General features: G+C 41.3%; 1 protein-coding gene across 2 annotated transcripts in view; it reads left to right on the top strand.

The window, feature by feature from the left end:
• The first annotated feature begins 8,151 nt into the window (after positions 1–8,151).
• Positions 8,152–11,820, top strand: part of LOC137323954 (ATP-dependent 6-phosphofructokinase, liver type-like) — a 95,079-nt gene continuing 91,410 nt past the window's right edge. The window contains exon 1 of one of the 2 annotated variants that reach the window (XM_067988102.1): positions 8,152–8,379. In XM_067988102.1, coding sequence (XP_067844203.1) covers positions 8,295–8,379 — 85 coding nt within the window. In that variant the 5' untranslated portion in view covers positions 8,152–8,294. Of the gene's footprint in view, positions 8,380–9,220; positions 9,302–11,820 lie in introns of those variants that run through there. The other variant, XM_067988103.1, reaches the window with a different exon arrangement.

Raw genomic sequence — 11,820 nt, 5'->3', positions numbered from 1 at the left:
GCTATTGGTCGACCAACATGTCCATCCTCATGACACACCATCTTCCCACGCTAATTGGAAAGTGAGCATGACTCAATTGGATGATTCTTGACTGTCGAACAGCCTTCTTTCCCCCAACTCCTATATTTTTATAATTAATAAACGAAAGTGTTCAAAGAAAATGAAAACAAAACACCATTTTTTTTAATGCCCCTATGATTTTCTCCTGAGTTGCTCACAGCAGTCCTGGAGATTAATCTTCAATTCCTGGAGACTCCAGGAGGGTTGGCAACCCTAATCTTGGCTTATCCATCAAGAAACGTCAGCAGGCCCCTAACATGGCATCCAAGCGCCTTGGGACAATTTTCTACAATAAAGGCGCTATATAAGTGCAAGTTGTTGTTTCAAGGTGTTTTTATTTACAGGAGTGCAACTGATGAGAGGCACGCGAGTATCCTTTTATCAGCAGTACTGCACAGTATAAAAGGCACCATATTTGGAGAACCAACATCTTAGACCCATAAAAATATGGGTCTACAAATGTACTGTCAATCACGAGAGCCGATTTCAGAAAAGTAAATGCGAGCTGCCCTGTGTCTATACCAATTCAATAACTGGATCACAGTGTTTCACAACACTACTGGTGCCCAACTGGGAGAGAGCAATGTACAGAGGTTGTAGATAGGAGCAGGAAAAAAAGCGAATGCAAAAGCACTTTGAATTGATTCCAAAGTCCTTCAATCTGCCTTTCCACCAGTTTGAACCTGTGCTCCATGTCCTACTTTCATGATCTTAAAACAGTGCTTTGGATTTCCCTTTCTATACCATGTAATAGCCTGTATACTTTTAAGGCTCCCTTTATTGCCTTCTTTAAAAGTTGAAGAGCCCAAGTTTTTCTACTCATCCTTTGTACAACCTGTTAACATTAAGGGGCAGCATGGTGGCTCTTCTCTGCATCATTTCCAGAGCTTGATCATTCTGCCTTTTGTCTAGATGGCCAAGAGGTGATAACACATGGATACCAACCATCCACGTTTTGGAAGTCAGTGTTTGGACCCTGTGGTTGTGCTTGTAGCTTGTAATGAGCAGGCATTCAAATTTCCACCTACTCCTTCAAGGTTGCTACTGGAGCTATTTTGGCTCAGTCCATCTGCGCGTGCACAACAAGCTACATGTTTTCCATAAGCAGTGGAACAGATCAGCAGGCAGAGAGGGAGAGCACCAGGTAGAAGGACAGAGAGGGATCACAATCATATATGCTGTTTATTTTCTGAAAGACTTGCATATATATAACACCATTTACGACCTCAGGATGTCTCAAAGAGCTTTACAGCCAATTCAGTACTTTTTGAAGTGTATTCACTGTTGCAATGTAGGAAATGCGACAGCCAATTTGCGCACAGCAAGGTCCAACAAACTGCAATGTGATAATGACCAGATAATCTGTTTTCGTGATGTTGGTTGAGGGATAAATACTGGCCAGGGTACCGGGGAGATCTCCTCTGCTCTTCTTCAAAATAGTGAAGAAGGGAGGGCAGACAGGGCTTCGGGTTAACGTCTCTTAATTTCACACTTATCCACATTAAATTGCATCTGCCGCCCATCAGCCCATTCCTTTAACCTGTCTATATCTTCCTGAAGTCTTTTAAAGTCCTCCTCACTGTTTGCCAGACCTCATATTTTTGTGTTGTCAGCAAGTTTCATGATTGTGCTCCTAATAACCAAGTCATCAATATATACACCGAGACCAAAAGTAGACCCAGCACTAACTTCTGTGGCACACCACCTCCAACTCTCCTTCAATCCGAGCAACACCGTATTACCAACCCTTAGCTTCATAACCCTAAATCAACTTTCTATCTTTGCTGCTCCTTTTTCTCTATTCCATGCACCTGAATTTTTCTCACAAGCATCTTGTGAGATACCTTACTGAACATCTTCTGAAAATATATGCACTATATCTTCTGCATTCGTTTCATCTATCCAATCAGCAACTGCTTCAAAAAAGTCTACTGAATTTCTCAAATACAACTTGCCTTCAACAAATCTGTGCTGGCTGTCCTTGATTAACCTATGTCTTCCTGTACTTGATAAGCTATATAGAAATACAAGTGTTATGTTCTTTATGTCAATGCCTTTTGATTTTAAAATATTCTATTATTTGTCTGTTTCAATAATATTATAATATTCTAATTATTATTTACATGTTCTCATTCAGTTATCGCACCTGCACAGGTGTAGACCGCTGTGTTATACTTACTGAGTACTACCTTCTGACAGTCCAGAATAAATTATTTTTGGCTTCAAATGCTGAATCACATTATACTTCAAAATGCTGGAAACATTCCCAGGGGAGGGAGGGGAGAGCATGCCCCCAGACCCCTGCAGAAAATATATTTTGCACCATCAGAGCTCACTTCCCCCTGCAAAAAATCCTAAATCCATCACAACAAAACCTTTGTGCACTTTAGTTTTGTTTCATCCTATAATATAGCTGCAGCTTAAGTCACATCAATTCATGTCCCGCTGCACTCCCATTGTAACTACGTTTTTTCATATGTAATTTGAGAGGCCTCAGTTTTCACAGAAAAGCAAACTGAATTATGGAACACGATCACAAAACTATCAATAAAAATTCTGGAATCCAGTGTAATAAAAAGGAATTTAACTTATTCAGTTGCCTTGATCATGGGCCTTTATTTTTAGCTGTTTTCAGCTGTACGTTTTGTTTTCGGACGATGTTTAACAAAACATTTTTGTGCTGCTTTTTTAAGGTAAAAATAAATTCAAGCCAAGTCAAAGTATCAAATTTGTAGCATCTAGTTTGGGGAATTCATTTTGATATATCTGTCAATTTTTAACTTCAAAAACACAGCCCAGGACAGAGCTGGTGAGTCAGATCACCCCTTGAATTCTGAAATTTGCTTTATCACTGATTAAAATCCACCGAAAGTCTCAAGCACCTTAATAATGAAATCCTCCACACCAGGAAACAAGGAAGCAAATGGAAAATTGATTTTTGTTCTAAGAAAAACAGTACTTTTAGACATTTCCAATTAACCCACTCAAAAAGCGGACACATGGAAACCTACATGAGTCACATGATCTGATCAACTATTGAATCATAGAATCTTAGGAGGCGGCCATTTGGCCCATCATACCATTGCAGGGCCTTTGAAAGCTATCCAAATAGTCCCACTCCCCTGCTCTTTCCCCACAGCCCTGCAATTTTTTTCCTTTTCAAGTATATATCCAATTCCCTTTTGAAAGTTACTACTGAATCTGCTTCCACCACTACTTCAGACACTGCATTCCAGATCATAACAACTCATTGCGTAAAAAAAATCTCCTCATCTCTACTGTTTCTTTTGCCAATTATCTTAAATCTGTGATCTTTGGTTATCGACCCTCCTGCCAGTGGAAACAGTTTCTCCCTATCTACTCTTCATAATCTGTTAAATCTCCCTTTAACCTTCTCTACTCTAAGGAGAACAATCCAAGTTAATAACAAACTGTTGAGAACTTTGGGCTACAATAGCAATCACTGAGCTGAAGTCTAATTAATTGCATAAATAAAGGTAGGTCTATATTGCTCATTGAACATTTGCTTATCTAAAGAGAGGGGAATAAGCTAGACTTTAGCTTACAGGTCTATTGTTTCATTTTATCTTTTAATGCTCTCACTCCCTACTTTCTCAGATCTGGCACGGTCTCACTGAAACTAAAAGAAATAAAATGTAACCTATTTGTTTCACAGTTTTAAAAAATCCCTCTATTACTTTCTATGTTTTTTTTTGCATTTTGTTTCATTGTTTCTCTCACAAAATCTCACTACTGGCAACAATCTAACTTTGGGAAGTATGACTACAAACATGATATGATACTCGTGTTCAGCTTTTATTTAGCTTCTGGTTTGAGCATAGCCAGCATTCCCCCTGCCCCCCCCCCCCCCCCCAATAAGACCCAGATGCAATCACCACCCAGGATTACACAAAGAATTACCACTGGAGCACAGCTACCAATCCTGAAAAAGTAGTCCAGCAATGCTTCAGCAGATGAGGGGAGGAAAATGAGCAGCAATTGTTTTAGACAAGCCATTCCACTCAATATTTCCTTGCAAGCACGAACATTCATAAATAAAAAGTTGAAAATCCGAAACAAAAACAGTAAAAGCTGGAACACACAGCAAGTCAGTCACCATCTGTGGAGCACAGAGAGTTGTCATTTCTGATGCGGACCCGTCTTCAGAACTGAAAAATAAGAGATGGAGAAAACATCTTAATAGAATCAGAAAAAAGGGAGGGGAGGGAAAAATAACAGGCAGACGAACTAACACAGGGAAGAAGTATTAGTGGATTTATTGCTGGATGATGTAACAGATCATCTCATGTCAAGTAATAGAAAGACGCACTGAAGACATTTTTTTTAAGACATTGAAGAAACAAAGGATATGTGGAATAGGAAAATGCCAAAAAAAATTGGAAAAATGGAAAACAAAAAAAAAAACTTATAGGCAGTGTCGCATTCCAAATCAGACACCAGACTACACTGGAAACATGCAGTCATTTACCCACAAGGAGGAATCCAGTATTTGGTTGGTTGTGCATTATCAGTTTGTATCACTGAGTCAATATTCTAAGATTCTGCACCATTATCCAACAACAGCAGCAACAAAACAAGTAGCAGTTGGATAAAAGCAGTACATATAAATGTACTAGTACTAACTTATCTATTATATATTATAAAGTGTGGCCGCAACATTCTAATGACATTGTGCCTGTAAGTAGCCCTGTAAAAGTCACGTTATGTGACTCATTAACTTAAATGGGACTCCTCCTTCTGTTATATGATGGACTACTGCACCCTTCCTGCCCTCACCAAGCAATCAAAAGTGGCATGAATTCTGAGAATTCTAAATAATGCCTCTGTGTACAAATTCTCAAATCTTCGGCTGACCTTAATTTGTTAGCAACTAGCAGAAAAATGAAAACCCCAGAAGTTAGGCAAAGTGGAAATGCCAAGATTTTTCAATGGCTGCCCTGTGTCTACCACATGTGTGTAAACTCACCCCTCCTTGCCCTCACCTCTTAGAGTCATAGAGTCATAGAGTCATACAGCACGGATAGAGGCCCTTCGGCCCATCGTGTCCACGCCGGCCATCAGCCCTGTCTACTCTAATCCCATATTCCAGCATTTGGTCTGTAACCTTGTATGCTATGGCATTTCAAGTGCTCATCCAAATGCTTCTTGAATGTTGTGAGGGTTCCTGCCTCCACAACCCTTTCAGGCAGTGAGTTCCAGACTCCAACCACCCTCTGGGTGAAAAAGTTCTTTCTCAAATCCCCTCTAAACCTCCCGCCTTTTACCTTGAATCTATGTCCCCTTGTTATGGAACCCTCAACGAAGGGAAAAAGCTCCTTAGTATCCATCCTATCTGTGCCCCTCATAATTTTGTACACCTCAATCATGTCCCCCCTCAGCCTCCTCTGCTCCAAGGAAAACAAACCCAATCTTCCCAGTCTCTCTTCATAGCTGAAGCGCTCCAACCCTGGTAACATCCTGGTGAATCTCCTCTGCACCCTCTCCAAAGCGATCACATCCTTCCTGTAGTGTGGCGACCAGAACTGCACACAGTACTCCAGCTGTGGCCTAACCAGTGTTTTATACAGCTCCATCATAACCTCCTTGCTCTTATATTCTATGCCTCGGCTAATAAAGGCAAGTATCCCATATGCCTTCTTTACCACCTTATCTACCTGTTCCGCCGCCTTCAGGGATCTGTGAACTTGCACACCAAGATCCCTCTGACCCTCTGTCTTGCCTAGGGTCCTCCCATTCATTGTGTATTCCCTTACCTTGTTAGTCCCTCCAAAGTGCATCACCTCGCACTTTTCCGGGTTAAATTCCATTTGCCACTGTTCCGCCCATCTGACCAACCCATCTATATCGTCCTGCAGACTGAGGCTATCCTCCTCACTATTTACCACCCTACCAATCTTTGTATCATCAGCGAACTTACTGATCATACCTTTTACATTCATATCCAAGTCATTAATGTAGACCACAAACAGCAAGGGACCCAGCACCGATCCCTGTGGTACCCCACTGGCCACAGGCTTCCAGTCACAAAAACAACCTTCGACCATCACCCTCTGCCTTCTGCCACTAAGCCAGTTTTGTATCCAAAGTGCCAAGGCACCCTGGATTCCATGGGCTCGTACCTTCTTGACCAGTCTCCTGTGGGGGACTTTATCGAAGGCCTTACTGAAATCCATGTATACCACATCCACTGCGTTACCCTCATCCACACGCCTAGTCACCCCCTCAAAAAATTCAATCAAATTAGTCAGACATGATCTTCCCTTGACAAAGCCATGTTGACTAACCCTGATTAATCCTTGCTTCTCCAAGTGGAGACTAATTTTGTCCTTCAGAATTTTTTCCAATAATTTTCCTACCACTGATGTTAGGCTCACTGGCCTGTAGTTCCCCGGTTTTTCCCTACTCCCCTTCTTGAATAATGGTATTACATTAGCGGTTCTCCAGTCCTCTGGCACATCCCCTGTGGCCAGAGAGGTTCTGAATATATGTGTCAGAGCCCCCGCAATCTCCTCCTTTGCCTCACACAGTAGCCTGGGATACATTTCGTCCGGGCCTGGGGATTTATCCATTTTTAGGCCTGCTAAAACCGCCAATACCTCCTCCCGCTCGATGTTAATATGTTCGAGTATATCACAGTCCCCCTGCCGTATTTCTATGTCTACATCGTCCTTCTCCATAGTGAAAACAGATGCAAAAAATTCATTTAGAACCCCTCCTACATCTGCCGGCTCCACACACAGATTGCCATTTTTGTCCCTAATGGGCCCTATTTTTTCCCTAGTCATCCTCTTACCCTTAATATACTTATAAAACATCTTAGGATTTTCCTTTATTTTGCTCGCCAGTGTTATTTCATGGCCCCTCCTTGATCTCCTAATTTCTTTTTTAAGTATCCCCCTGCACTTTTTGTACTCCTCTAGGGCTTCCTCCGTCTTTAGCCTTTTGTATCTGCCAAAAGCCCTCCTTTTTTTCCTAATCCATTCTCGTATATCCCCTGACATCCAAGGTTCCCTGGAGTTCTTGGAACCACCCTTGACCTTTACGGGAACATGTTGCCATTGTATGGTCTCAATCTCCCTTCTGAAAGACTCCCATTGCTCCGATGCGGATTTTCCTACAAGCAGCTGATCCCAGTCCATTTTGGCCAGATCCTGCCTTATCCTATTAAAATCGGCCTTCCCCCAATTTAGAACCTTTATTTCCGGCCCCTCCCTGTCCTTTTCCATGACCACCTTAAATCTCACCGAATTATGGTCACTGTCACCAAAGTGCTCACCTACTAGCACTTCTTCCACTTGGCCGGCCACATTCCCTACTTCCCCCTTCCCTCTCCTTCCGATACTCTTCCCCCCTCCTTAGTTTATTTTTTTTTAAAGTGCCATGTCATATGTTTCTCATGTTTCCTTGACCAACATTCCACCCTCAACCAACACCACCAAAAATAGATGAACTGATCATTCATCTCAGTGCTGTTTGTGGGATCTTGCTGTGTGAAAAACAGTTACCATATTCACCTACATAACAACAATGAATGTTTCAAAGTAATTCATTTGGAACACTTTGGAATGTTTGAGGCATGTCATGACACGATAAAAATGCAAGTTATTTCATATTAATGTATATTAAGTGGTGAATTGTCATTTATGTGAAAATTTAGCATGATCCTTAATTCTTATCCCTGAAATAAAATCAGACCGTTACAGACCCAATCTGTGAAGGCAAATGCTAGAACCGGACATGCAAATCCTAGACTGAAGGCGGGGTTATGCATTACAACATAAATGCTGTTTTTCAGGTTCTTAAATTCAAATCTGTGTTTGGCAGCAGAATAGTTTCTGGTTTTGCAAGGAGGAGGCCAAAAGTACAACACTAAAAGAAATAAATCTCCCCACCCCAAAATAAAATCTGCAATTCCTCCAATGAAATGCAAGCATAATGTATTGTGACAGCATTCTAGCTTAAAGCTGCATAATATGTTCCTTTTGTAAAAGAGCTGTAAAAAAAAGGCATGAGGGAGGAGATATGAAACACACATTTTGATGTGGGCATGCTTGGCTGGGGTCATTTGCAATCATCTGTTGGAAGGGGCTTTGCTCGGATAGTCATACACAGATCTGAGCTCTAGGAAAAGGAAAACAGCCCCAAAGCAGGAAGTTTGCAAGAACGGGGGTTCATTACAACCACAGCTTGGAGAGAAGAGTGGAGTGGACATCATGGCTCAAGTAGACATGGAACAGCTGAGGAGCAGAGGCGCTGGGAAATCCATAGCGGTGTTAACGAGTGGGGGAGATGCACAAGGTAACATTTTCCAATCTCCTTCTCCCCCCATTCAAATAAAAAACAGCAATAAAGATCGTCGCAGGTGCAATCTCCGGACATAAAGAGCAATATTGCAGCACTTTTAACCCCAACGCCCCATTAATAAACGAGGCAGAAATGTGAACGGATTAATTTTCAGAAAAAGCAGTACTTGGCTTAAAACTAAAAGAGATTAAAGGGGTAAAACATTTTTTTTAAAAACCTGGTTCTGTGGGTGGGAAAAATAAGGCGATCTTCACTAAAACGATGACCCCCCCCCCTTTCAATGAAAGGCGTGTTGAGTTATTTTTTCACAGTCTGCTCCGGACAGGCGTGATATTATTATTCTGTGCGGGATATTTGATCTGCAGGTTGATTTAATTCCACGTGTTTATTAAGAATTTTACACGGAGCTTCTCCCCTCATAAACTCCCTCTCCATCCTCACCTTTCTGGGCTGTTTTCTCTTTGCATGTCAACTTTATTCCATTTTAGTTCTTTAATCTCTTATCTAAACACCGTCAGATTAATGTTTGATTCATGACTGACCCAGCCTCTGCGCTTCTTTTTCTTTCTCTAACGGACATTTCTCCCGCACGAGCCCAACGGCCCAACTCGTCCGTTAAAAGAAAATCGCTCGCCATCATTGATATAGGCACAATGTGTGTGGTTTTTTAAAAATCGATTTTAAAAAAAAGATTCTTAATCTCGGAAACTGCTAGTTTTTATTTTTATTTTTTAAAAAAAACATACAAACAAAAAAGACAGTGAACGGATTATGCAGTCTTGAAAAATGTCATTACTAGTTTTCCGACGTGCCAGTCTCAAAGATGGCGGCGGTGTGGACGTGCTGCCTGGCAGGTTGTCCCCGAGTCCGGAGGATTGGGCGTTAGTCTCCGAGATACTCGCTGTTATTCTCACTGGTTAGTGGGGTGGGCGAAGAGACAGAGAGAATGCAAATCAGTAGGGGCCCCCACTTCTGTGCTGCTCTAAAGATTTTATTTAAGGTTGCTGCCTGCCTAGGAATGCCATGTTCCACTTGTTGTAGGATATTTCGGTCCTAAGTTTGATGTGTTTAAATGCAAATACAATTTATATTGCCCCTTGCCATGTTTCTCATTGCTGTTATTCCCAGACTGGATAGCTCTCTTTTTTTTGAGTGGTGTGTCCGAGAATTTCTAAAATGGGGCACCCGATATCTAAAGTGAATGAGGTGCACCTCATTCCTAACATTTCCTTGAGGTCGACTACTCTAATAAGGATTTGAGGCGTAATCTCAACTCACCCCTCCATCAATTCTGCTCTGGTCTTGAGTCTGAACGTAGCAAAAGAGAGGTAACACTAATGTTAATTCCTCACGCCAACTGAGCTCCACTCACTTGTGCGTTTCCAACATATCTTTTAGACTTTCCCCAACAAATCTCACTGCTGTTAATGAACTAACTTTAGCAAGTTCAGGATGACTGTGGAACAAATTCTGGGTTGACCTTGGGTTTCACCTGTTCAGTTTGTGAGCAAGCTATCCAGAAACTTCTAAAATGCAAAGCAGACATTCTGAGAGCAGTCTACTTGACGTATCAATAATTAATGTTTCAGCATCACCGTACACTGATGTGTCATGACATGACATGTCACAGCAATTCCTGCAACTTTCTACACTTCCTGCGGGTGAAGAAAGAAAGAACTTGCATTTATATAGTGTCTTTCAGGATATCCCAAAGCGCTTTACAGCTAATGAACTACTGTTGATGTGTTGTCATTGTTGTAATGTAGGAAACACAATCAAATTTCTGTTGGGTATCAAGGGATATGGAGAAAAGATCGGTAAGTGGAGTTGAGGTACAGATCTTACATTAAAGATGCTATAAAATGCAAGTTATTGTCGTGAAGAGTTCACTTTATTTCTTTATAACAAAGCAAGGGGCTGACAGCAAGTCTGTCTTTAAAGATCTCTGAAATTGCTGGTTACGCAGCTTCAGCTTGAAAAGCTTTCTTAAATGAACATCAACGCAGTTGAGAAATAGCTTTGAAAATTGATTTTTGTAAAGTACACAACTCTGGTATAGAGAGCAATGACATTAAAGGGAAGTGACAAGGACTGTCATGTGTACAAAATAAATGCACTGACTTGCCAAAGGGAAACCCATTAATGGGATTGCTGGGAGCAGAAACAAGGTTCCAATCTATGTCTCCTTTTATAGAACTGACCCTAGCGCTGCCATCTATTCCCAGACCCTAAATCAAATACAGAACAGGGAACTGGCAATGCGTGGCTCAGTGGGTAGCACTCTGAGTCAGAAGGTTGTGGGTTTAAGTCCCACTCCAGAGACTTGAGCACGTAATCTAGGCTGACTCTCCAGTGCAGAACTGAGGGAATGCTGCACTGTCAGAGGTACTGACTTTGGGATGAGCTATTAAACTGAGGCCTCATCTGCCCTCTCAGGTGGATGTAAAAGATTCCATGGGACTATTTTGAAGAAGAGTAGGGGAGTTCCCCAATATTTATCCCTGGTCATTATGGCATTGCTGTTTGTGGGACCTTGCTGTGCGCAAATTGATTGCCCCGTTTCCTACATTACAACAGTGACTACACTTCAAAAGTACTTCATTGGCTGTGAAGCGCTTTTGGATGTCCTGAGGTTGTGAAAGGCACTATATAAATGCAAATCTTTCTTCTTTTAAAGAAAACATATTGAAAAACAAAGTTAGTTCAAGTAACTGGTAAGTTACTGTTTTGCAGTGATATGTTGTGAAGCAGAAGTTGAGACCCTGTAGTACCAGGGTTAATGAGAAGGAAAAGATCTGAAAGTAGCACATTATAAAATTAAAACTGTGTTGAGCTTGTGAAAACACTTGATATAATTGCAAGTTTGGTGGTTGTCATGGCAACCTGCTGCTGAGCGTTTCTTAGCATAAGCCCTACAAGTAAGCAGTAACAAGATTGAATAGGAGTTCGGCATGGAAAATTTGGAGAGAGAATGTTATGGACTAGAGTCTAAAATCTTCCTCCTGGATCGATGGGCTTTTAAAAATCCAAACTTAGTGTCATCTAATTGGAGATTAGGCTCATTTAGTATCATATTGTACCAATATAATATATAGGACAGGAATTGGAAGTACAGGAAACATCACATGTACACTTTTTAATATTGTGCCATTCTGCTTCTTGTACAATACTCTTATTTCATCAGTTCAAATTGTTCTCATCACGACCACCACCAGTGACAATCCTATAACTGTACCTCACCTCATGCAGTAAAGTCTGAAAGACCAAATCCATTGCACTTTACTGAAATCCTGGTAATAACATTGTTTTATCTCTGTGAGAATGGCCCTTCTTTTTACTCAATCAAACAAAAATAAACTACTCATCCTTTATAATTCCTCAACAAAAACTGGGGGAGGTGGGGGACAAGATCAGCCTCACACAATGTCCTGCGCA

Source organism: Heptranchias perlo, chromosome 7, assembly GCF_035084215.1.
Source record: "Heptranchias perlo isolate sHepPer1 chromosome 7, sHepPer1.hap1, whole genome shotgun sequence".
NCBI lineage: Eukaryota > Metazoa > Chordata > Chondrichthyes > Hexanchiformes > Hexanchidae > Heptranchias > Heptranchias perlo.
This window is presented reverse-complemented; position numbering and strand designations above follow the sequence as displayed.